Below are 26,121 nucleotides of genomic sequence, written 5' to 3' on the forward strand. Positions count from 1 at the left end.
ATACCAAGATTTAGAAGGAGAGATGAGAGGGGGTGGACAATATCAGACTGGAAAAGCTGGGTGTAGCAGTAAGCTTCAATGCAATCATACCTGGAGATGAGAGAATTGGGTGATAGAATTGGGTGAACATATGGCCACACTCTTAAAGTAGGTTGATGTCAAAAGAGGAGAATTTATGCATTTTACAAAACATAAGGAGGTGCGAATACCCAAAAAACCTCAGCAGTAATCAGGCCCAGTGGGTCAGATGACATCATAAGAGATTCCCGCTGCACCGTTTGGGTTTATTATGTCACCTGAACCCCATTGAGTACTTAGCAGATTGTAAGTCACATCTACCTCATTATACCCATGTATAAATATAGCTGGCACACAGAACTACACCCGGCAACACATGGGTTAAAATGGAAAGAAATCCTTTCTTGCTGGTCTCTTTTTGAGAACAACTCAACAGCTGTATTAAAAATTAATCAGCAGAGCATTTCCACTCTGGAAAGATTTGCAAGGAGGGTAAGCCAAACTCGTATATCTTTTATAATGAGGCACAGTGACCAGGCTCTGCACCACGCGGCCTGGGCTCCATTTATCGTATGGTGATTGCAATTAGGCTTAGCGTGGACAACAAAAATATGGAATCCATAACTGTTGAAGTTGAAGAAACATTACTAAGCAGTTAGAGCTCAGGAACAATTTCTTTGTATCTAGAGGAATACGTTACCAGATCTGCACACGAAAAGGGATTTAGAAAAAATGAATACGAATAAATGGTGACTGCTAAATTGCAACCAGTTTTGGTTATTGGCCCCACAATGGGCAGACATCTTTAAAGTCTGGATTCTGAACTGGAAGAGGAGAGCCAAGAAGCAGGTCTTATGAGGAACAGAGATTACGTGTGGGAATGTATCGGGAAAGTAAATCAGAAATTTTAAGGAGGGGACAGACGGCCTTATATGTTGTTGTTAGTACTTTGAACTGAATTCGCTTGGCAATGGGGAGTCAGTGAAGGGATTAGCAGAGGGGGGAGGCAGAAGAAAAAGTGTGAATTAACTGGCCAGCAAAGTGCAGGATAGATTGATGAGGCTCAAGAGTGTCCAATAGGAGGTGGAGGATGTTGTAGAAGTCCAGACCGGAGATGATGAGGGCATGTATTAGCATTTTAGCTACACAGGTTGAGGAAGGAGCAAATACAAGAGATCTTCTTGAGTTGAAGGTGGCAGGAGGTGGTAAAGGTTTGAATTTGTGGCTTGAAGGACAAGGCAGATTCAAATGTTATCCCAAGGCAGATGACTTCTGAGACTGGAGAAAGAGTGGTGCTGTTAGCTGTAATTCATAGGTCTGGTTGGCGCTGGGGGAAGGAGATGGTGCTGGGAGTTGAATCACATGAGGGAAAGATGATGAATTCTGTTATCTGCAGGTTGGAAATTTTCCCCAATAATTGGCAAAAACTACACGCACGTTTGGCTTTGGCTTGATCACATGCCAATTTTGGCAAACCACACTTAAAAAAATAAATAAAAAAAAAAGCTCAATACTCTGCACTCCAGCTGTTGCTATGTGGCCATTACACCCTTCTAGGTTGAGGTGGTGTAGACCTAGTTGGCTGCATCTCCTATAAGTGGTCCTTATGCAAGAATCTGCACTCTGGGGCGAATAACTATTACATCCTCCTGCCCTTGGAGATTAGAAGTGTGGTAATGATAGCCACCATGAGAAGGGGGTCCTATCTTAATCTATGCTATAGGGATCCCACCTCTATGTATTGGAGAAGGTGATGCTATGCATTTTATTGCAATACATGAATCTAAATTATTTAAATAAATAAAAATCCAAAAATGACAACTCCTGATTAAGAAAAACCTAATCATTGATCACTCAAGCAGAATAATTTCAACAAAGAAATTCCTCCAGTCTGAGCCCAACAGAATAGAGTTTATACACTGAGTATTTATTTCCCGCAATTCCAGTCATAACCTTTCCATGTTGCTTTACAGACTGGGAATACAATAACGATACAAAAAAGGCAGCTTTCAAAACATTTTGTTTTCATTGCTCACATTTAGATTAACTCGTTGTCTTTTATGCACTGCTTTTTATTAGCCATGTTTATTTCATTATCCTACGAGAAACACTCACACGTTCTACAATGACTTTTTACTGTGCTAATTTATTGTGAGGATTAGATATAATTGTTCTGACCAACACACAGCCTTTTAAAGCTCAGATTCCAGAGAACGTAAAACAAGAGAAATTCACTTGCAGTTAATTATGGTCTACTGAGAATAGGAGTCCCTTTCCTTACATGCATAAATGTCCATCTTGTCTGAAAAGAAAAACTGGCAATGGGCACTACAGCCTAGTGCACAAAAAGCACAGAAAACAGGTACAGCATAATGCAATGGACTATCAGGAACTTCTCAAAATCTCTGGATTCACTGACAAATCTGACCACTATGAGGTATTAAACTGGGCTGTGAGAGGATAGAAAGAGTAGAGGAGAGAGGGGGGCTGCTTGCTAACACAAAAGACTCTTCAAATGAACAGATCATCTTCTTGATAAGTATTATATTACATTACCTCTGCGGCACTGCTTAAAGGGAACCTGTCACCTCCCAAAACCATCCCAAGCTGCCAGCAGTGCGTTTCTTATTATACCTTTCTTCCTGAAGGCAGATGCAGCAAAAGTACTGAAAACGGTCTTTTATCCCCTGCCGGCGCGCTTCTCCACACATGCTTGAAGTCACTAGGGCAGCGGCCTTCTTGCCTCAAGTCACGGTAACCGCGTCCCCTTCCCTGCCCCTTCACTGTGACTGACATGACTGACAGCGCTTATGCAGAGAGTTCGGCAAAGCCAGCCAAACTGCCGGCTGTCAGTCACAGCGAGGGGCAGGGAAGGGGACGCGGTTACCGTGACTTGAGGCAAGAAGGCCGCTGCTCCCGTGACTTCAAGCATGTGTGGAGAAGTGCGCTGGCAAGGGATAAAACAAAGTTTTCAGTACTTTTGCTGCATCTGCCTTCAGGAAGAAAGGCATCATCAGAAAAACACTGCTGGCTACACGCAGGTACTGCTGGCGGCTTGGGATGGTATTTGGAGGTGACAGGTTCTCTTTAAACTTAGTTCCGTGTCTGTGAGACAAAAGGGAGAGAGGACGTATGTAGATGGGCTGCAAGGTGCCATGGCTCATAGAGAAGCTCACCCAGAAAACTGTTAAGGACCCTTTGCTAGTTCAGTAGAAGCAGGCAAAGAATTGTCAGATAAGAGGATGGGATGGGGTGATCCCGAGTGCAGTAAGAAATAAATAGTGTTGTTACTGAACGACACAGATACAGTAACTAAAAATCTGAAATGATAGGCTTTACACAATGTAAGGCTACTTTCACATGATTTAAATGAGTCAATCCTCTGCACTTAGGGACACGGATAGGCAGGTGCGGGCCAAATATAATATCCTATGGGCTCTGACCCTCGCACTGGCCCTAACTCTATAATACCCTGCATAAGAACAGAATGGCTGCACCGATAGGGGCGATCCCATATCAGGAACCTCCTGAGCGCCCTAGGATGGCTCAGAATAGGGGAAAAGCTAACAGCTAGTATGTGCTAACTGGAAAAATGTCAATACCACGATTAGTAGCTCAATATACTCAAAAAAAAATAAAAAATAAACACAGAAGATAATAAATTATTATTTTCAATTTATTATTTTCCGTGTATATATTTCTTTGAGGGTATATTGAGCTACTAATCGTGGTAGTGCCATTTTTCCAGTTAGCATATACTAGCTGTTAGCTTTTCCCCTATTCTGAGCCATCCTAGGGCGCTCAGGAGGTTCCTGATACGGAATCGCCGCTATCGGGGCAGCCATTCAGTTTTTAGGCAGGGCATTATAGAGTTAGGGCCAGGTTGAGGGTCAGAGCCCATAGGGTATTATATTTGGCCCGCACCTGCCTATCCGTGTCCCTAAGTGCAGAGGATTGACCCATTTAAATCAATATTTTTTTCTTTCATTGTTTTCTTTATGTTATCACTAGGGTTATTTATTAATTTTTTTATTTTAATGATATAAAATAAAGGCTATGTTTTAGGGGTGGTAGTCTGTGACTGCTGATAATTATATATATATACCACCTGTCATAATATTATACCCACAGACGGGTTTCTGTCTGAACTGTGAGCGCTATTGAGTACTGTCATAGGATCTCAATAGCGGGGGAAAATGCTTCTGTTTTGTCCCCATTTATTGTCAATGGGGACAAAACTGAACTGAACAAAACGGAATGCACCAGAAAGCATTCATTTCCGTTTGGTTGCATCCCCATCACGGACAGAATAACACTGCAAGCAGCATTTTTCTGTACGCGATGTGCTGCGGAGCAAGACGGATCCGTCCTGAAACACAATGTAAGTCAATGGTGGCGGATTCGTTTTCTCGGACGCAAAAGAAAACAAATCAGTCCCCAATTGACTTACAATGGCTTTAAAGACGGATCCGTCTTGGCTATTTCAGAGATAATACAACCGGATCCGTTCATAACGAACATAGCCGGTTTTATTATCATGATGGAAGCGTTTTTGCTGATCCATTACGGATCCAGTAAAAACGCTGGTGTTTAAGTAGCCTAAGACATAACTCTAATGTACACAAAAAGCGATGCTGTTGTCCACAGCAAATTGCATCTGGGGATAATAGAGCCGCATTAAGCCTCCTAAAACACAATGAGGCAGTTTGATCAGTTTTATTTTACAGAATTCTGGCTTCAAAAAGTTGCAAAATAGGGCTTTTGCAACTTTTTGCACTCACTTGCTCAAAAATGTTTTGACTTTTTGCAGATTTACACCACTGGCTCCAGTTTTAAAACATGGGTGGAAAAGTGGGTGTGGTTAGCTATGTTAATGAGATCAATTCCAGATTTATCATTGATACGTTTTAAAAAGTCGCAATCTCACTCCTGTAGGAGGGTGGAGTAGGAAAACTGGAGTAGATTTTCTAGACAAAAGTGTTAGGTTTAAAGGGGTTGTCTCATCATAGACAATGGGGGCATATCGCTAGGATATGCCCCCATTGTCTTATAGGTGTGGGTCTCACCGCTGGGACCCGCACCTATATAGGGAATAGAGCCCAGCAAGGTGATAGCTGGAGGACTCTGGTCCAGCCACCACCAAGCCAGCTCCCCATAGAAGTGAATGGGAGCGCACCGCGCATGACCGGCCACCGCTCCAATTCACTTCTATGGACTCGACAGAAATAGCCGAGCCAGTGCTCGGCTATTTTCGCCGGCCCCATCGAAAATTAATGGAGGGCGGCTGCGCATGCGCCCACAGTCACTTTCGGGGCTCCATTCTCTATATAGGTGCGGGTCCCAGTGGTGGGAACCACACCTATAAGACAATGGGGACATATCCTAGCGATATGCCCCCATTGTCTATGATGAGAAAACCCCTATAAGGAAAAGATAAATTTATCAAACAACCTGTGACATTTGATGAATTACTTTCTTTTATGCACTTATATAGCACTGCTATATTCCTCAGACATTAACATCACGCTGTCCCCAATGGGGCTCATAATCTAAGTTCCCTATCAGTATGTCTTTGGAGTGTGGGAGGAAACCCACGCAAACACGGGGAAAACATACAAACTCCATGCAGATGTTGTCCTTGTTCGGATTCGAACCCAGGACCCCAGTTCTAACTAATGAGCCACCGTGACTTCAAATACTCCTCATGATAAATTCGTCCCCAATCACTCTAAAATTTGCATTTAATTCTCCAGTTATTCGTAGATGATGACAGTTGAAATGTTATGGAACTAGAGCGCAGTTAGTTAAAATGATTGGTGTAACGCGGGCTATATATTACAGACTATTCGTAACAAAAAAATAAATAAAAAGATCTGGTAGTCATGGATAGATAGTTTTTTTTATATTAATTTATATGGGGGAGAAAAAAAATCGCAGAACACAAATGTCATTGGCTATATTACAAATGAACAGGACTAGGGGAAGAGTAGTCTCATGTTTAGTAAGGCATTTTATCAATTGGGCACTTTAACAAGATACATTTGTAGTTAGAGGAGGATCAGGTGTTACCATGGTAGGAGTCTTGAATGCTAATTTCGAGGAAAATGGGCCTAATGGGAATATGCTTTTGGTTTCAGATACAAGAAAGGTATTGCGACATATATGGAGATGGTGGGGTTAGCTACTGATATGTCTAGCAAAAACTTTAAGGACCATCCAGGTACAGCCATGAAAAATCACAGCAGTGGGAACAGCAAGGACTTATTTGGCTCAAAGATATCTTTAACCCAGGCCAGGGTCCAAATTAGATGTTTTCAGTGTCGGCAACAACTATACAATATAGAGAATAGGGATTATATTATGTATAGGCAACTTAAAGCATGTCTGAGTTTGCAAAGAAAAGTTTGCACAATGGTTGTGCTTCTTTGCACAATCATAACTGTGAAGGAACAGTTATGTTTGGGCTTCCCTAATGTTTTTTTCAGCTATATTTTTATTCCCTGTTTTAGTTGCACAGCTAGATGCATTTCACTCAGAAGCAAGAGGCGTCTCTCTTTTGCCAGTACTGTACCAATGTGATGTCCTTTCCCTTACTTTCCACTATGTTTGTTTTCAGCTCTGGAGCTCACAGAAAAGATGAGGAGGGGAGGTCACAATTAAAGCAGTATAGAAGCTGTTGTTTTATCAACATCTCAGCTAGCTCTGATACACCCCCACTTGCTCTCAGTCATTTTCTGTTTCTACGTTACCAGGAATGGATTTTGCCCGACAATAGGCAGTGGACTAGGACATTGAGACCCATAGTGGCCATGACGTGAAGATCAGGTGGATAGAGGCTTTTTTTTTCAACTGATTTAGAAATTTGTTAGTTACACCATTCTCAAATTAAATTACATTAAATTGTGTGAAAATACAGTGACTCTGCGGGGAATTAAAAATGAGTAGGGGAGGTCATATGAACTGTAATGAAATTTGACATCTAAGGCTTTGTTTACATCTGCATTAGGGCAGTCTGTTCACGCAAAAGAGTAGAATACCAGAATTGCCAGCTTAATGTCGGTGGACCCCCCCGGCAACTCCAGTATTCTGCTCCTCTGTTGGAACAGAAAACTAGAATGCCCTAATGAAAATGCGGATAAAGCCTATTTTGATACAAACATGTCCTTTTTTCGCTCAGATCTACAGAATACTTAAACTTAATGAGCACATTAAAGGGAAACCAAGGTCGACAGAGGCTTGAAAAAAAACATGATCCTGCAGACTCCCCTTGAAGTGGTTATGTTAGAACTGTTTATCAAGTAACAGGATCTGAAAACTGGAGAGAATTTTTTTTAAATTGTTCAACGAGCATTTTATGATTTAATATTCCTCTAGAACTGTGTTTTGGGGGATTATAAAAGGTCTTGTCCAGAATGTGATAAGCGTCGATCCTCATTAATCCATTGCTTTTAGGAATGTGAACCTATAAACAGGGCTTTGGCAGAATATTGTACATTTTATATTTGTGTGAACAAAAGTAAAAATAACTATGGATAAATGGTTTGTTCCATAATGTAGATCAACCATTCCCTAAAGAGAGAGAGGCCCCAATTAATTTGCATTACTTGCTGAGAAATAAAAGCTATATTATGAAATTGGATCAAGCAAGAAATACCAGCTCGAGGTATGGCAAAGGAAATATTAACAAGCATGACGCGGTTGGAACTAGGTGCATGTAATATTATCAAGAAATTGAGCAATTATAAAGGATGCTTCTTTACTGAATGTCATGGTTTCAACTCTCAAAATGCGTATCCATGAATTTTGACTGATTTCCCAAAACTCAAAAAATTGATAATGATGTAAATATGAAAGTAAAAAAATAAAAAAAATAGAGAACTGTTACGGAATCACTTATGTATGCTTTTATTTTTTTTTATTTTTTGTATTAGATTTGTGCATTAAAAACTAAAAAACTTAAGAGTTTTCTGAGACTTTTCGGGTGATCAGTATCTGATCGGTGAGGGTCTGACACCCAGGACCGCCGCCGATCAGCTGTCTGAGAAGGCTCCTTCTCGTAGCTTACCAAGCACAGCGCCGTACATTGTATAGTGGTTGCGCTTGGTATTGCAACTTAGCCTATTTACTTAAATGGGACTGAGCTGTGCCTAAGCCACGTGACCGATGAACATAACGTCACTTGCCTAGGGAAAGCAGCGAGAATGCCGTGGCACTCATAGGACCACTGCAGCCAACTCGAACAGCTGATTGGATCCCAACCAATCAGATACTGATTACCTATCCAGAGGATAGGTCATCGGGTAAAAACTCCTGGAAAAAAAACCTTAGTAGTGGAATGCTAGAGGGATGACCAGCTCAAGTTGGCCACAAGCCTGAGTATGTCATCACTGACATAAAGCCTTACATAAACATGCCCGTAACTGTGAATCAATGGACAAAACCTAGAAACGTTATTTCAACATAAGACATAAAAATAAAAAATGAAATCTAAATGACATCACCCTCTAATAAATTTAAAAATATCTTCCTAGAGAAAAAAAAAAAAAAGATAAATGTGTGAACGTCAGTAAACTTCTAAACCGCACCCACTAAACTTAGATTGTGAGCCCCATTGGGGACAGCCCGATGCTAATGTCAGCGCTGCGGAATATAGCGCTATACAAGTACATAAAATCAATAAATAATAAAATGCAGAAAACCAGAACAGGAAAAAAGAAATTTAGCCCCACGTGAATTTTCAGCAAAAAAAAAACTAAAAAAAAACATGGCATCTGCCAGCATTTTGCACAGCTCTACGCCACCACTCCCAACAACTACGCCACAAAAGCACGGCCTCGCTGTTTTACTTTCAAAAGATGCAAAAAAAAAAAAAAGCACTAATGTTGGCAACTCTCCGGCAGCTAAAACACGGAGAATCACAGCTGGCACATTACGGGGGAAAGGAAAATGGTTATGTCATCCTCCAGTCAATGATCCTTTTTGTTTGTCATCCTGAACACGGAGGCATGCGGCCCACTTGTCCCAACTCCCAGGGCTTCTTTTTTTCCTTAAGTGGTTAAAGAACTATGCAGAGACTCCAGTCTGTTTTATAAGCACACCTGGGAGGAATAGGGAATCTTGTTACTTTCCTCGGTTTTACCCTGATGTGGTTTGGACCAGATGTTTAAGTCTTACACTACGTACATTTTCTTCTCTTCTTCCAAAGCGCAAGCAAAATAAGAGGAATATTTGACTTCACTCCACAAGAGACCTATTTAATAGTTTGGCGGTTATGTAAGTAAAGGTAGCTTGGCTAACCCAATGTTGACGACATACAGAACGACATGATCCTAATGAGTTGGAAAATATTGGCTCTCCTGAGGATCGACCAGATGCTACTGCACTGAGAAAAGCTACTGTATTATTGAATTTCATTTTTATGAGGTAAAATTTATTATTCAACCATTAAGGTATCCCAAATGAAATCTTGCATAAAACACTTTTACAGTTCCTCTCTGGAAAGTAGATTTCATTTTAACTTTAAAGACACCATTTTGCAGGAGGGGATTCGAACCCCCATGACAATTGCCTTGCACGTGAAGTGTGAGGCCTGCAAGTCGTTTTCCCCCCACAAACCAAGCTCTAGATTAATGGTGCTGGGTTGTCAACAAAATAATGAACTGCCCGATGGGGGAGAGAAAGTCTAACGGGGTCGAGGTGTGAAATATCGAGCTACTGAAGCTTTGTTTGACCTGGTCTCAAAAAATGTAAATAAAATGAAAATAAATTAAAAATATTCATTTGACATTACTCATTTTAGTTAAGAAGAAGAAAGACATCTTGACAGAGGAGAAGCCAAGTTATTCCTCACTTTATCCCCCTGTATTAGTTAAAAAAAAAATATAATAATAATAGCAGGAGAACCTCTTAACCTCCTTAAATGAGACTTGTCAGCATTCCTGACAAGGGTTTTAGTAAACTTGCATTCTCACATGAAATAACTACGGAGCATCTGCCATTCCTCTGTTCTTCATCCTAAAAATGTACGAAGTGGGATTTATCATTCACCTTGTCAATTCATTTCTAGTAGGAATACTAGACTGACGGCACAACACCATACTCTAAGCAAAGATGTTCTAGAATTGTCCGATTATGGAGAAAACAAGAGAATGGAGAGGTCCTCTTAACGAGGTTGTCTCACTTTACTAAATGGCATTTATTATGTAGAGAAACTTAATACAAGGCACTTACTAATGTATTGTGATTGTCCATATTGCCTCCTTTGCTGGCTGGATTCTATTTTTCATCACATTATACACTGCTCATTTCCATGGTTACGACCACCCTGCAATCCAGCAGTGGTGGTCCTGCATGCACACTATTTATTATTTTTATTTTATGCACTTATATAGCGCTACTATATTCTGCAGCACTTTACAGACATTAGCATCACACTGTCCCCAATGGGGTTCACAATCTAAGGTCCCTATCAGGATGTCTTTGGAGTGAGGGAAGAAACCGGAGAACCCGGAGGAAACCCACGCAAACACGGGGAGAGCATACAAACTCCATGCAGATGTTGTCCTTGGTCGGATTCGAACCTAGAACCCCAGCGCTGCAAGGAACCAGTGCTAACCACTGAGCCACCCTGCTGCCCTATGGGAAAAAACAGCCAGCCGGGACCGTGGGAGAGCGCATAGGCACGCATGAGCAGCAGCTCCCACCCCGGCAAACTCGTATCTGTGCTGCAGCGGGGGCCGTAACCCCTGGAACACCCGCCAACCATGTGAACACAGACTAACTTAGACAACCCCTTTCAAGGAGGCTTTCCCATTCCATTGCTATATACAGGGCAGCCCAGCAATATCATGCTACACAACGTGCCTTTAGAATCAAAAGGGCTATATCTTGTAATGGGGATTAATCAATCTCTTGGCTTAAAAATTGAAATTACAGCTGCAAAAACAACAAAGAGAGCTTTCAGTGAAAGCCACAGCTCTATAAACTCCCCTTCCTTAGCTGGGAGTAGCACAGTACAGTAGATAAGTATAATATACAGTGAATACGCCCTGTGTGTGAGGCACCTGGTAGGGTTATAAGCCCTGGTACTATAAACTGTGCACACACAGCACACACATGCAAAGCTTTCACCTGGAGTATTACTGCACTGGACAAGATTCAGCACCAGTGACAGTGGACAGGGCTTGTGATGTGCCAAGATCCCCTCCTGCTTGATATACAGTCTACATGACTAGAGATGAGCCAAGTTTTGTAAAATTTGATTCGGCTGCGTCGCCAAATTTTACAACAACAAAAAGTCTACTTCGTCACGATGGCACATTTTATTGTAAGTAGTGGGTGCAATGAGAGGGAGCGGCGATTGCGCTGCTCCCTGTCATTGTACCCCTCAGATGCTGCGTTCATACATGATCATGGCGTCTGATTTACATAAAAGAGTGCAAAATAAAAAATAAACTTATCTGATCCATTTGCTTGCTACAGGCCGGCCGCCACCATCTTGCGTGAAGGTCTGGTGCCAAATCTCGCACGGCCCGAGATGACGTGAGAAATCGATATAGAGAAGATAATGGAAATCTGTAAAGTTTTACTAGACAAAGAATAGACAAATAAAAAAACCTGCATCCAAGTGGGCAGAAAAAGTGTAATTACCATAGAAATGCCTATAATTGTCTGCAGCTGCGGCAAGAATAGGACATGTTCTTTATTTATTTTTTTGCCGCGGACCGGAAATGTGACTGTGGACAACACACTGTCCGCTGTCCACATCATTTCAGTCCCTATTGAAAGTAAATGGGTCCGCACCCGTTTCCGCATAATTGCGGATCGGATCCTGACCCAAAGTGCGGACGTCTGAATAGAACCTTATGGTGAAGTCCTTTCTAAGGGGGCATGTCCTTTCTGCTGTAGATCTTTCCCTGTAACTGTCACAGCTTCTAACAGAATATATGGCTGGTGATGGTTGAACATTTAAACTGAGCATAGAGTCAGATCCAGGTACTGGTTTGAAAAAAATGTGGAATATTTTTTGTGCCACAACCCCTTTAAGAATCACAGGGCTAGATAAAATGTAACAGCAGTTCTGATTATTTTCTATTTTATTTTTTTGAAGAGTTACCTTTTTATTTTGCAGGTTAACAGGCTGAAATGGATGGACAGTAGTGTTGAGCGAACTTGTGTTTTAAGTTTGGCGTCTAAAGTTCGGGTTATCTAAGAATCGCGTTGTGGATTCTAAATTCCGTTATGGTCCGTGGTAGCAGAATCCATAACGCGATTCTTCGATAACCCGAACCTGAACTTTAGACGCCGAACTTAAAACACAAGATCGCTCAACACTAATGGACAGTTGTCTTTTTTCAGCCTTATAAACTATTTTACTATTTTATACTGATTAAATATTAGCCAAAAACTGAAATACTATTAAGACTTTATAAAATGAAAGCAGTGCACAGATTAAAGCTGTAAAATAAAAAAAAACTAATTTGATTTTATTCCAAAGTGGTACACTTTTCAAGATTTTGTGAATTTTTCATCATTAAGGTGCACAAACCCATAAATATGTCCGTCAAGAGCTGCCTGCTGGGCACCAATTACGTTTTATTGTTTAGTTCACACATCTGCTGTTTTGTGCATAATATTTCTGGGTCAGCTAATCGAAAAATCAAAGGTTTCCCAACACTTTACGTTCTGTGCACTGGGCCTTTAAAACACGTGAAATATTTATTTCCACTGAGAGCCACTTAACCCCATGTGCCCCCTCTCATTCCTATTAGAATGGATAATGACTAGGCAAAAGAAAAAAAAAAATAAAAATCAATATGGAGATTGTCTAAGTGTTTAATACCGCTGACCCCATAATAGGTCATCTGTGTCTGATTGGTGACGTCGTGTTCACCGGTCACATGGCCCATGCGTAGCAAAGTCCGAATCAAGTGAATGGGGCGGGGTTGCAATACCAAGTAGAGCCGCTATCCAATTGATGGCGCTGTGCTTGGTGAGCTGCAAGGACTACTGATTGGGGTGTGTGTTGGGATCGTACTCCTACTGCTCACATACTGATGAATACTGTTGATGCTTCATCCGTAGTCGCTTCGTTCAAAACTTTGGAATAATACTGTACAGAGGTCAGTCTCTGTAGGGTATTAGAATGTATGGGCCCTGATGAGCCGAAGTTAGTTATTTGCGAAGTTGCGCGTGACTTCGTTGAATAACTTCGGTAGTTGATTTTTTAAGTAGAAAACCACTTTAAAATGTCTGTGCGCTACATGTGGTCTGCTGCAGCATCCTCTATTGTATGCAATTTTGCTGGGGATGGCTGTTAGCAACGGACCACATGTGCAGGATTTGATCCCCCAGATAGAAATGCGCAATAGCATATGGGGTTTTGAGCATTTTGTGCCTTCTAAGACCATTTTATGCTGTTATTCGGTCTGTACATGCACGCCTGGAGGTGTGGCAACTCCAGGTTTGAACGTGCCTTCGATTTTGATCTATGGGTAACATTCAGGTGCACCTGTGCGGCCTGCGTCACATGAGTCAGTGAAAGGTGGGACTTACGTCCTCCTCCCACTGCATGTGCGATTTCACGTTGGAGGTAACTGGGAGTTATTTGCTGTGTGTCGGACCTCTGCCCCTGTAATTGCCCATATAGCACAGGTAGGTTAGCGTTAGGTTCCTTGCCACTTTAAGATACCTTGACGGGGTGCACGGGCTCCGGTATGTTCTTGATATAAGAATATAATGGCGAAAGACGGTCTCATTTTAATATCCGTGTGAGGGTTTAGTCATATATTGTCAAATGTATTTACCAGTGTAGTGCACCATTTTTTGTGAATTTATAGAAAACCACTTTAAAACTTTGAATGTATGGGCTCCGATGAGCCCAAGTAAGCTATTTGCGAATTCACGCGTGACTTTGTTAAATAACTTCGGTAGTTGATATTTAAAGTGGAAAACCACTTTTAAACTTGGAAACGATTTCTGCTTCGGTTCCGACTAGTACCTCAGAACTGAAGCCCTGAATAACTAACTTCGGCTCATCGGAGCCCATACATTCTAATACTGTACGGAGCCGAATATCCATACAGTATTATTCCGAAGTCTTGAACGAAGCGACTTCGGATGAAGCATCCGTAGCTCGCTTCGCTCAACAATACTCATGACCTATGCTGAGGAGACAACCTCTTAAACATAAACCTATAATAATAACTGCCCAAAACACATTTCATGGTTCCCATCGTTAGATGCTTATTATACATCTAAAAATGATGTGGACTAGCTTACATCTCACAAAATATCAGAAATATTTCTGGAACTTGATTATTGCCTATGATTGCCAGTACACGTCATACCTTGCGCTGTAGGCCAGTCTGTATGACAACTTTACAAGTGCTGTATTTGTATAAAAAGTTGCAGGTCCTACATACACTACGTGACGCCAGTTGCATTATATGCACAAATATATACCCATATTTTTGGACTATAAGACGTACCTGACCACAAGATTCCCCCCAGGTTTAAGCAAAAGAAAACTAGACAATTAATAGTTTTTACATATTAAAACATCCCTTGTAGTTTAATAAAGTGGAAGGGTCAATGCCACTAACTTTACTAGTCTAACGTTGAGGGGGTAATAGGTTACAGTGACCCTGTTAATCCTAGTGTGTCATCTTTTCACCACTGAACAAACAGCAATGGCGCATGTGCTCACATGATAGTAGTATCAGCATCACAATAAAGATCATAAGTTACAGTGAACAGTACAATACAGTACCCACTGTGTAGTCCTCTTCTTCTTACTGGTAGTTATATCACCAGAAGGTGACGTGAGACACGAGCGCTGGAATGGCAGAACCCGACCGCTATCTCCCTCTTTTTTTTGGATGTGTAAGTGAGTATAGGGGGGGGAAAAAGGGGAAAAGTACAGATGACTAAATAAAGGCCAGAAATGGGCAGTCCGTAGCGCTCGCTGTCAATGCTGTGAGGATACAAGGAAGGCAAGTACAATCAAATGGTGGTGCAAATCTCCGGTGTGAAATATAAAGTATAATATGTACCTGGTAAGTTCCTGCTTTATTAGATTCAATGGTGTAACTTTTTCATTTTCTTTTTCTTTTCCTGTAAGTATACTGCAGTAAGTCCGTCCTCCTGGCTCACCTGCTAGCACGGACGCTGCCCCGGCCGGAAGCAAGCGTGGTGCGAGGGAGCTTGTTGTTACCGTCGTCCTGGAGACCGCTTCGGTGACGTCACCTCTGTGGATACCGTAGCCTCCGTGGGACAAAAAAACTCCTACGCGTTTCGGGGCCTGTCGGGCTCCTTCTTCTTACTGGTCTGATTCCTCCCACTGGTGACATCATCAAAGGTCCTTGCGTTACATTAAATTAGTGCGTTCAAGTGTTTTCCTGCTGCTCGGGGAACTTCAGCATGGTGAGGGAGGTGTTCCTCACAGTCCTCTCTCTGAACTGAATGAAGGCTCACCCTCCTCCTCTGTCTGCACTGATCACACATATCGTTGTCGGGCAGAGAGAAGTGTGCAGACGCAGAGCTATTTCAATGATCCGGCAAAGTGTTGTATGATCGCTCTTCAGGATCATTAGGAAAGCAGTCAGGGAGTTCTGGCACTGCTGGAGCACCCTGACTACAGACTATAAGACGCAGACACTTAAGCAAGACTTTTTCCTACTAAAAAACTGAGTCTTATGGTCCAAAGAAATACTGTACTTACGCATCTCATATACATTTTCCAAGACTAAAATGAAATTTTATCATACTAATAACAGAAAAAAATAAACTTTAGCCTTAGGCCTCTTTCTGCCGACAGGAAACTCATCTGTGTTCTGGTCTGACTTTTAAAACAGACTGCACATAGGTGGCGTCCAATTTGGTCTGTTTTTCCCACCATTCATGGGAATGAATGAGTCTTGCAGGAAAAACACATTTTTCTCATCACGGACATCATGGTTCATGTTCACATAGGGTCCGTTTACATTTCGTCTGCTGTCCGTTGTGAATAGCAACTGGACAAAAACATCTAAAATCTATACCTATGCTCCCATGAACATACGAGGGGTTGTGGTGTTGCCTTTATTCTCACCTCCTCCATTATAAATGTAGCGGCATTAGGCTCTGTTCACACTCATGTCCTGACTACTGTTTATAACGTAGAGTCCTGTGCCTTCGAGAGCTACAATACATCACAGCCAATTAGAAACAAAACAATTTTACTGAAGATGGCAGTAGATGCATTACCCCGTGTCAAAAAGGAACCATTTTATAAGAACTAGCGGACTTACCTGAGAAGACCTCGGTCAGCAAAGCTTCACTCAGACCAGAAGAGCCAGAAGTGCTGCTGCCATAAGACCAACTTTGACAAATAACTTGCAGAAGAAGGGTTTGAGCTCTGGTAGCTTGAATGGTCAGGTTAGGCAGCTCAAAAATGTATTCATTCAAGGGAACGTGAGTGCGTTTTGTCCTGGAGAAGGAAGAAAAATATATGTGAATTCAAATGCTGACCTTGATTTATTCATAGAGCTGTCAATTAAAGGTGTTATCCCATGAGTAATGTAAAACATGAAAATCAGACATCACATAGTACATGTCAATCTCTTTCTACCAAACGTAGAACCAGCCCTGTATCTCACATGGGTCCAGAGATCTCCCCTTACATTGCTGCAATTGCTCTGCTAGATTTATTTCAAGCTGGCCGCTCAGGGGACGTGTCCTGTCTGCAGCCGCTGGTGGCAGTTGAAGGATAGAACTGAGCATGTATGTCAACCTCAGTGAGCTGGACAAAGAATTTAGAAAAAGGGAAAACAGCAGGTGGCGCTGTGCAGATAAATTTCAGTAAATAGCCAAGTGGCTATACAAATTTTTAAGATACATCCAATTACAAAAGTATTCAGATCCAGGTGCTAGTTTGAAATATATAGAATATTTTTTGTAGGGCAACCTTTTTAATGAATCGTCCACATGAAACCGCCATATAAAAAAAGCTAAAAAGGGAACATAAACCATGCTCTTGTAATATGATCCTAATACAATAGCTACTCCAAGTTGCACTGTCAGTATGTACACACGTGGCAGATTTGTTGCAGAAATGTCTGACACTGAATATTAGGGATGAAACATCCAAAGTCGATTTGCATAATAATTCCTTTTAATACTGTAAGGAGCAGGAGCTTTGTACAATATTGGAAAGTATTGGCTCCGATCAGCCGAAGTTATTGCGACCATTTGCGCAATGACTTCCTGAATTAATTTGTACTGAAAAAAAAACATTTTCCGACCTTGGGTTGGGTGGTACCTTGGAACTGAAGCAGAGTTTGGGAAATGTTTTTTTTTTACAGTAGACATTAATTTATGAAGTTATTGCGCAAAGCAATAACTTCAGCTAATTGGAGCCAATAGCTCCTGCTCCGTATATAATTAGAACAAAGTTTTATGCAAATCGACTTCAGATGTTTAATCCGAAGTCGATTTGCTCATCCCGACTGAATATCATTCTATATATGAACCTGTTTCTGCGGCACTTGAGAACTATGGAACAGCTGCAGAAAATGCTGCAACAAATCCGGATCTGAACATAATTTAAGGGGTTTCCAAGACTTGAGCACTTTAGATAACGCTATGAACCCATTACATATTATACCATAAAACCCTATTTCCAATTCTGAGGCTGTTTCACGCTCATCCCCCATCGCACTCCCATTTGTTTACAGGGTGCACTTTTGATCTGTACTAGTTCTCTATATTCAATGTCTACATTTCCTGCAGATGCAAGGGATGAAGGGGGCGGTATGTTAGTAAAGGACATTATTCTTTGTCCATGGTATAATTCCTTTAGGGTATGTTCACATGATGGATTTTGAAAATGTTTTTGTGCATTTTTATATACTTTATTTTTTTTCATGCAATTCCAGCTCATGGTAAGACCATGCAGAAAATGTGCCAAAAATGTGCACATATGGAGCATTTTTTTGCCGTTTCCAATTCAATTCAAAAGGAGATTCAGCACAGATTCTGCTCCAAGATAGTGTATGCTTTTTCTTTTTCCCAAACAGAAAAAAAATTATGTGCTGGTTTTCACTGAAATTAATTGGAGGCTGCTTTGAGGCATTTTTGGGGTTGATTTTGAGGTGGAAACGTGCCAAAAAAACTCAATAGTATCTGGCCCTTAAACCAAAACACCTTCCAAATTTGCTATTCTGTGATTTTAATTTACTTGCTACCCAGTGGACATGCTTTACACAGAAGCAAAAGGCTAAAAATATATATACAAATATGTGTGTGTGTGTGTGTGTGTATATATATATATATATATATATATATATATATACACACACTTTATATATATTTTTTGCATATATAAAAAAATAAAAATAAATTACTATTACTATTCATAAGGATGGTTATGTCTACCGCTTGATATTTACCCACAGACTGTGCAATACACACGAAAAAAGGAAAAAGATGCAGCCACTAACCCCCCCCCTTCCCCCCACACACACACACACACACACACACACACACACAGCCGGCCTGCCAGACGAGGAGTGTCACAGTTGCTTAGCAGAAGTGTGAGTGACGCTATCTGCCGTCATTACATTTATCGATTGTGCCGCTGATGATTTTTATGGCAGCAAAATCAATGGAGATTAACAACAATCGTTACTTTTATCATTTATCCTTGACCTTCTCTGTCATCGTTACAACAATCGCTCATAAATAAATGAATTATGATAAGATTCCTCCAGTGTAAACAGGTCTTTGGAATCCAGACTAGTCCCTAGTTTTGGGAGGAGTTTTCCTCTAGGCTACATGCACACGAAGGTTGTTTGTTTCCATGTCCGTTCCGGTTTATTTGCGGATAGGATGCGGACACATTCATTTCAATGGGTCTGCAAAAAATGTGGACAGCACACTGTGTGCTATCCGCATCCGTATGTCCGTTCCGTAGCCCTGCAAAAAAAATAGAACATGTCCTATTCTTGTCCGTTTTAGGCATTGTTACAATGGATGCGCCAAAAAAATATGGATTGCATACGGACCGCAAGATGCATACGGTCGTGTGCATGTAGCTTTAGGCAATCTAGCTAATTTGACAAATACTGGGTAAAAAACGAGAGCGACAATCATTTGTGATGTTCTCCATTTCTAAAAAAAAACTGATGAGCAAAGGACAAAGAAAAACCCTTATATAACATTTCCGGCCTTTACTTTAAAGGGGTTGTCCCTTTCAAACCAGCACCTGGATCTGAATACTTTTGTAATAACATGTAACTCAAAATTTAGTATAGTCACTGAGCTATTCAATAGAATGTATCTGTATAGCGCCACCTGCTGTTAGCTTTTTTCCTTACATCTCTGTCCACCTCGCTGAGGTGGATGCACATGCTCAGCTCTATCCTTCAACTGCCTCCTGAGCTATGTTATGGAGAGATCTGTAGCAGAAAGGACACACACCCTTAGCTTCCATCTTGAAATAAATTATTATTATTATTATTATTATTATTATTATTATTATTAAAGCGCCACTTATTCCATAGCGCTGATAAGCGGAGCACATACATAATGCAGACAATTGCAATAAACATGTACAAGACGAGTTACAAACTGATACAGGAAAAGAGAGGGCCCTGCCCACGAGGGCTTACAATCTACAATAAATCTAGCAGAGCAATGAATGAGGAGATCTCTGAGTCCATGTGAGGTACAGGGCTGGGTCTAGATAGTCATGTATTATATGATGCCCGATTCTCATTTTTCACATTACTCATGGGATAGCCTCTTTAAAAGGGCACTCTGCAGAGTAGGGATCAGTAACCTCCAGCATCCCAAGTGTTTTGAAACTACAACTCCCAGAGTGCTCCATTCACTTCGATGGAAATTGGTATAACAGTCAAGCATACTTGCATGCTGGGAGTTGTAGTTTCACGGCAGCTGGAGAGGTGAAGGTTGCTGCTCCCTGCTGTAGAGGCTCGGTGAGTCCCAAGCATGGCTTCATCTCCTATTATTCCGCATCTGAGTTTCTCAGCCATTCGGTAGGAAGTAAGGTCAAGGAAGCTGGTGACCTGCTGGCTCAGGTCCCTTTCCCGTCACTTACAATGATGCTAAGGAGTTTGCTTTACAATTCGTTCTTGGCAGAAATTTGTGTAAAGGACTCGGTTTCGTCCTCTGAGAGACAAACATCTGTAGACTTGACACTAAGCTATACACCAAAGACATCACTGACTTACTACAATACAACAGTCAGTCTGCAGATGTCAGGAAAACAATGGACGCACAATGCGGAATTGTACACAAGCCATCTTCAAATCTGTCCCATTTGGAGTAGAAAAACATCCCTTTTACCATTGCCCTGCAGCAAAATGGACATCGTTTGTGAGAACCAGAAAGGCATTACAAAGGCTTCAAGCACACCTTAGTATGTATTTCGCGATCCGCAAAATACAGATATCGGCCGTGTGCATCCTGAAATTTCCAAGGGACTCTATGTCAAAATACCAATTCCTGTCTGCAAAATGGACAAGAATATGACGTGCTCCCTTGTTTTTTAAATGAATGGGTCCAATAAACAAAAAATTCAGAAGAACAATATGGTCGTGTGCATGAGGATTAGGGATCAGGCACACGACCGTTGGCGTTTTGCAGTCTGCAGATGAGAAAAACATGGATACCGGCCGTATTCCGGGTTTCAAAAGCTGGCCCCGAATACTGTCGAACAGTCCTAACCTTGTCTGTACTGTGGACATGTTTTTTTTTTTTTTTTTTGCATAACAGACACGGAATGCACAAAGAGTAATTGCATGATTTTTTGCAGCCCCATTGAAGTGAATGGTTCTGCATACGGGCTGAAAACAAAAATTGGAACGGACACCGACAGTTCGTGTGCATGAGGCCTAAAAGCGAATGTCCTCTACCTTACCTGCCCACAGGTCGTGCGGTACAACAGCTCAGCTTCACTCGCTACAATGGAGCTGAGCTACAAAACCAGACACAACCGCGAGCAAGTGCGGTGCTGTTTTTGGCAGAAGGCAGTCATGTTTTTCTAATCCTGTACAACCCCTTTAATGGGTTGTACGTTTGAAGAACACCTCTAGTTTGCTGGGTGCTGTACAAAGGAATAGGATTTGGAAGGGAAGTTACAAGGATTGTACATTCTCCACAGCTTTCGTGCAGCTCATCAACAGTCTATAGCAGGGGTGCGCAACCTTTTTTTTGGTCTGAGGACCGCATTGTCACATTGCACTATTTCAAGGAGCCACAAAGAAAAGAAGTCAATCAGCGCTCATTTGCATTGGCCTATTACACGGGCGGATGCAAAGTGAATGGTGAGGAATGATCACTACCACAGTCGTTCCTCCCTCATTCAGTTCTATTGATTATCGGCAGCACATTCCTGATTACACAGGGAGATTTTCATCCGGATAAAATATGAAAATCAGTTGACAAACGAGTGACTGCTCGTTTATCGGCTGATCAGCGGCAGAATAATACAGGTCAGTTATCAGGAATGGGCGTCCCTATGAACACTTGTTCCCAGTAAATGAACCTAATATCGGGCAGTGTAATAGAGCTTAAAGGGGTTGTGTCACTTCAGCAAATGGCATTTATCATGTAGACAAGGAGATTACAAAGCACTTACTAATGTATTGTGATTGTCCATATTGCCTCCTTTGCTGGCTGGATTCATTTTCCATTACATTATACACCGCTTGTTTCCATGGTTACGACCACCCTGCAATTCAGCAGTGGTGGCCGTGCTTGTACACTATATGAAATAGCGCCGTCCTCACTGGTGGCCGGGACTGTTGGAAAGCACATAGGCTGGTTCTTTTTCCTGCAGTGTGCAAACATGACCACTGCTGCTGGATTACAGGATGGTCGTAACCATGGAAACAAGCGGTGTATAATGTGATGGAAAAATGAATCCAGGCAGCCAGCCATATGCTCAAGTGACACAGCCCCTTTAAAGGGATTTTTCAATCATAATTATATTTTTAACAAGTACCCGCAACACAGCCCTGAAACAGAAAATGTACACTTACATGCTGCCCTTTGGCACTCTGCACTGCCCCCACTGTCTCCATTTTACGGTCCCTGCGCTCTTTACATCTGGCTGGCTGTGGGCAGTCACATCTACTGCACATGTACTGCTGAAGCCAGTCATTGGCTGCAGCAATCCATGTGACTATGCCCACAGACAGTCAGATGTAATCAGCACAGGACCTGGAAGATGGAGACGGTGGGAGTTGTGGGATAGTATGGATCTTCTGTTTCAGGGTTCATCTGAGGAGGCTCGGCTTCGTCACCACCTGCCATTGGCTGCTCCCCCCGACACCGGATGTATTAATCCACGCACGGGGAGAAGCAGCGGCAGTGCTGGGACCAGGAGCGGCGCGGGGAGCCAGGTAAGTAGAATCAGTGTAAGGGGCACGGCATATGAGGGAGAATTAGTTAGCGTTGGATAACCCCTTTAATGCTGTAGAGATAGAATCATAATGCATTTCAGGGAGGAAATACAACCAAAAGTGATCCGCTGAAATATCATAAAGAATTGTGAATAGTTAATTAAAAACTCATGAAACGTGGTCTGTTTTACACTGTTCACCAAAACACACACAATAAGCTCAAATGTTCTGCTCACTTTTCAGCTTTGCTGTGTAGGCTGAGACAAAATGAGAAGAGTCATCTCAAAGAATATAATAAATAACTGAGTAGGCTTCTAAAGGCCTAGCAGGATAGCACCACACTCGCTGCTGCACTCTCTATACAGGGAATACAGGAACGAAGTATACATCCTGAATTCGACTGCTTCCATGGAAGTAAAGAACAAACCCACTATTTCTCTAATCAATGAACCTAAAATTCATTACAGGACATATTTCTGTGTGTCTGCTCCTTTCTTCCTTTACACTAGTTTTATACACATCTGCTAGAAGTAGATAAAGAGAAAATACTGTAACCACGGGTTCTTTGATTATTTGTTAGTACCATACACAAACCAAGCAGGATCGCTGTAAAATTACAGCATACAAATGAAAGGTAACTTAAGGTGCAAAACACGTTCTAATCTAAAAGCCTTGTAAACAAAAAAATATATCCCCGAAGTGCAATAAAGCATATATAGTTAATTAAAAACTGTAAAGATATGTGAAATCCAAAATCAAATATTTTCTTATAGCGGATTTCAATAACCTCCAAGGAAATAAAGCAGCGAGGACTTCTGTTTTCTTTTTCCAGTGTTATTGTAAAGGAGAAGGAAAGCCAGCCACTACATTAGAAGTGGGATCATGTGCGCAGCAAATGCCTCCAATAAATGTTTCATTAATTGGGAACGACTACAGATAAAAGAAAACAGAATACACGGGGCCGGCTTCATTTCAGGACGTACATGTAAATATTACTCTGAGAAAAAGTAATTAAGCCACCAGCGGAACACACCTGTTCATTCCAACGAGTATTACTTAATGAATTAATTCTCTACAGTAAAAGAATACAACTCTCCAGGCACCTACACCCACAGGGAGCTGATTATTGGGCAACCAAGGCCCTTACAGGCATCTAAACAGCTTGGTTGTCGGAAATCACCAGGTTACTAGTATAGGACAGCTATATTATAGTGGAGCCCTAATTAAAGGGGTATTCAAATAAACAAAGGCTATGACCAGGAAAGGGGTTTTCCCCATCTCAGACAGTGGGGGCATATTGCTAGGATATGCCCCCATAGTCTGATAGGTGCGGGTCCCACCTCTGGGACCTGCACTTACACTGAGAACGGAGCCCTGAAAGTTGTGAAAGGCGCATTGCGCAACGGCCCTCCATTTTTTTCTTTCGGGCCGCCGAATATACCCAAGCGCTGGCTTGGCTGTTTCTGTCAGGTCCATAGAAATGAATGGGAGCGGTGGCCGCGCAAGCGTGGTGCGCTCCCATTCACTACTACGGGGAGAACGCTTGGTGGTGGCAGGACCCATGGAAACCAGGGGTCCTCCAGCCACCACCTTCCCCGCTCCGTTCATGGTGTAGGGGCGGGTCCCAGAGGTGGGACCAGCACCTATCAACCAATGGGGGCATATCCCCGATTGCCTCAGATTGGAATACCCCTTTAAAAGGAATTTGTCACCAGTGGCTTCCCTATCTAATTGTCTGCACACATAGCTGTACTTCACAAGATTAAAACGCTGTTTTTCTTTTGTTGATCCGAGGCGCTGTTCCTGAGCTATGTTACATAATATGCAAATTAGGTATTTGCATAAAATAAACAAATTGCACACTTAGATAGCGCTACTAGACATTAGCATCCAACTGTCCCCAATGGAGCTCACAGTCTAAGTTCCCTATCAGTATGTCTTGAGGGTGTGGGAGGAAACCGGAGAACCTGGAGGAAACCCACGCAAACACGAGGAGAACATACAAACTCCATGCAGATGTTGTCCTTGGTCGGATTCGAACCTAGGACCCCAATTCTGCAAGGCACCAGTGCTAACCACAATAAAAGCGTCACCGTTGCTCTGGTTGCACCCAAGATGCACTCATTTCTGTGGCCAGCCCCCCTTACTGCTTTGCCAATGCCTGGTCCTGTCAATCAAAGCGGCCACGTAAACATCCTGCTAGGATGCAGTGATACTGAGAACAGGTGGCGGAAAGTGCCGACATGAAAATCAGGTATAAACAGCTAAAATATGGGATACTCTGGGCAGAATAAAAAAAATTTAATTATGGAATCAGAGAACACCTTCAAGTTTGCTGCATTTAAGTAAATTGTAAAGTTAATGATTATTACAACTGTAGTTATACTTAAAGGGGTTATCTCAATTCAGCAAGTGGAATTTATTATGTAGATACCGGTAAATACAAGGCACTTACTAATGTATTGTTATTGTCCATATTGCCTCCTTTGCTGACTGGATTCATTTTTCCATCACATTATACACTGCTCTTATCCAACGGTTACAACCATCCTGCAGTGGTGGTCATGCTTGTGCCCTTGTGTCTGGGAGCATGAAAGCGTGCATAGGAATGCATGCACAGTAGCTCCCTTCCCAGCCACCTCGTATCTGCGCTGCAGCGGTGGTCTTAAAGGGGTTATCCAGTATCTAGCCCCCCCAATGTGCCAGGCCCCTCCGTGGCATTATACTTACCCTAGAAAAGAACGTAAGGCAGCTCTCACCTGCAGTAGTAGAATCACCAGAGGTGCACGGATGCCGCTCCTGGATGCGGTATATACAATAAGAAAGAGAAGAAAATCCAGCTCTCTCCGGTGAAAAAATGCAAAACTTTATTCCAGCGAGTTAAAATCCATACAGGTGTACAAACACAGTCAACATGTTTCAGACCTCAAAAGAATGTGGGTCCTTCCTCATGACAAACGACAATTGACAGGTGTACAAATTGACTGTGTTTGTACACCTGTATGGATTTTAACTCGCTGGAATAAAGTTTTGCATTTTTTCACCGGAGAGAGCTGGATTTTCTTCTCTTTCTTATTATACTTACCCTGCGCTGCTCCTGGTCCCCATACCGCTGCTGCTTCTCCCTGTATACGGATGAAAACATTCAGTGTCGGGGGGGAGCAGCCAATGGCAGACGGGGACAGGGACGAGCCTCCCTAGCACCGCAGATGACGCTAGGGAGTCTCGTCCCCATTCCAGCCTGCCATTGGCTGCTCCCCCATGACACCGGAAGTTTTCATCTGTGTACAGCAGTGGCGGTGCGGGGACCAGGAGCGGCACAGGGTGAGGGGTAAGTATATTCCCACGGAGGAGCCCGCACATGTGGATGCTGTTTTAGATACTGGATAACCCCTTTAACCTCTGGATGTTAGCGGTGTATAATGTGATGGAACAAAGAATCAAGCCAGCAAAGGAGGCAATATGGACAATCACAACACATTAGTCAGTGCCTTGTATTAACTTTCTCTACAAAATAAATGCCATTTACTGAAGTGAGACAACCCCTTTAATGATATGGTGGTCACACAACGAGGTAATCGACTTCAGAAGTATCACATCATAAGTATAAAGTATTAATTATTTTATGCACATGCATGGAGCAAAGGTGTAGGTTATACCAGGAATATAAAATATAAAGGGTATGCATAAAGCGATT

General features: G+C 42.1%; 1 protein-coding gene across 7 annotated transcripts in view; it reads right to left on the reverse strand.

Annotated features, from left to right (window-relative positions):
• Positions 1-26,121, reverse strand: part of VPS13B (vacuolar protein sorting 13 homolog B) — a 988,099-nt gene that overhangs the window by 749,435 nt on the left and 212,543 nt on the right. For all 7 annotated transcript variants that reach the window (XM_044295329.1, XM_044295331.1, XM_044295327.1 and 4 more), the window contains one exon: positions 16,308-16,486. In XM_044295329.1, the coding sequence (XP_044151264.1) occupies positions 16,308-16,486 (179 nt within the window). The remainder of the gene's footprint in view (positions 1-16,307; positions 16,487-26,121) is intronic.

This window comes from Bufo gargarizans, chromosome 5 (genome assembly GCF_014858855.1).
Source record: "Bufo gargarizans isolate SCDJY-AF-19 chromosome 5, ASM1485885v1, whole genome shotgun sequence".
In the NCBI taxonomy this organism is placed as follows: Eukaryota; Metazoa; Chordata; class Amphibia; order Anura; family Bufonidae; genus Bufo; species Bufo gargarizans.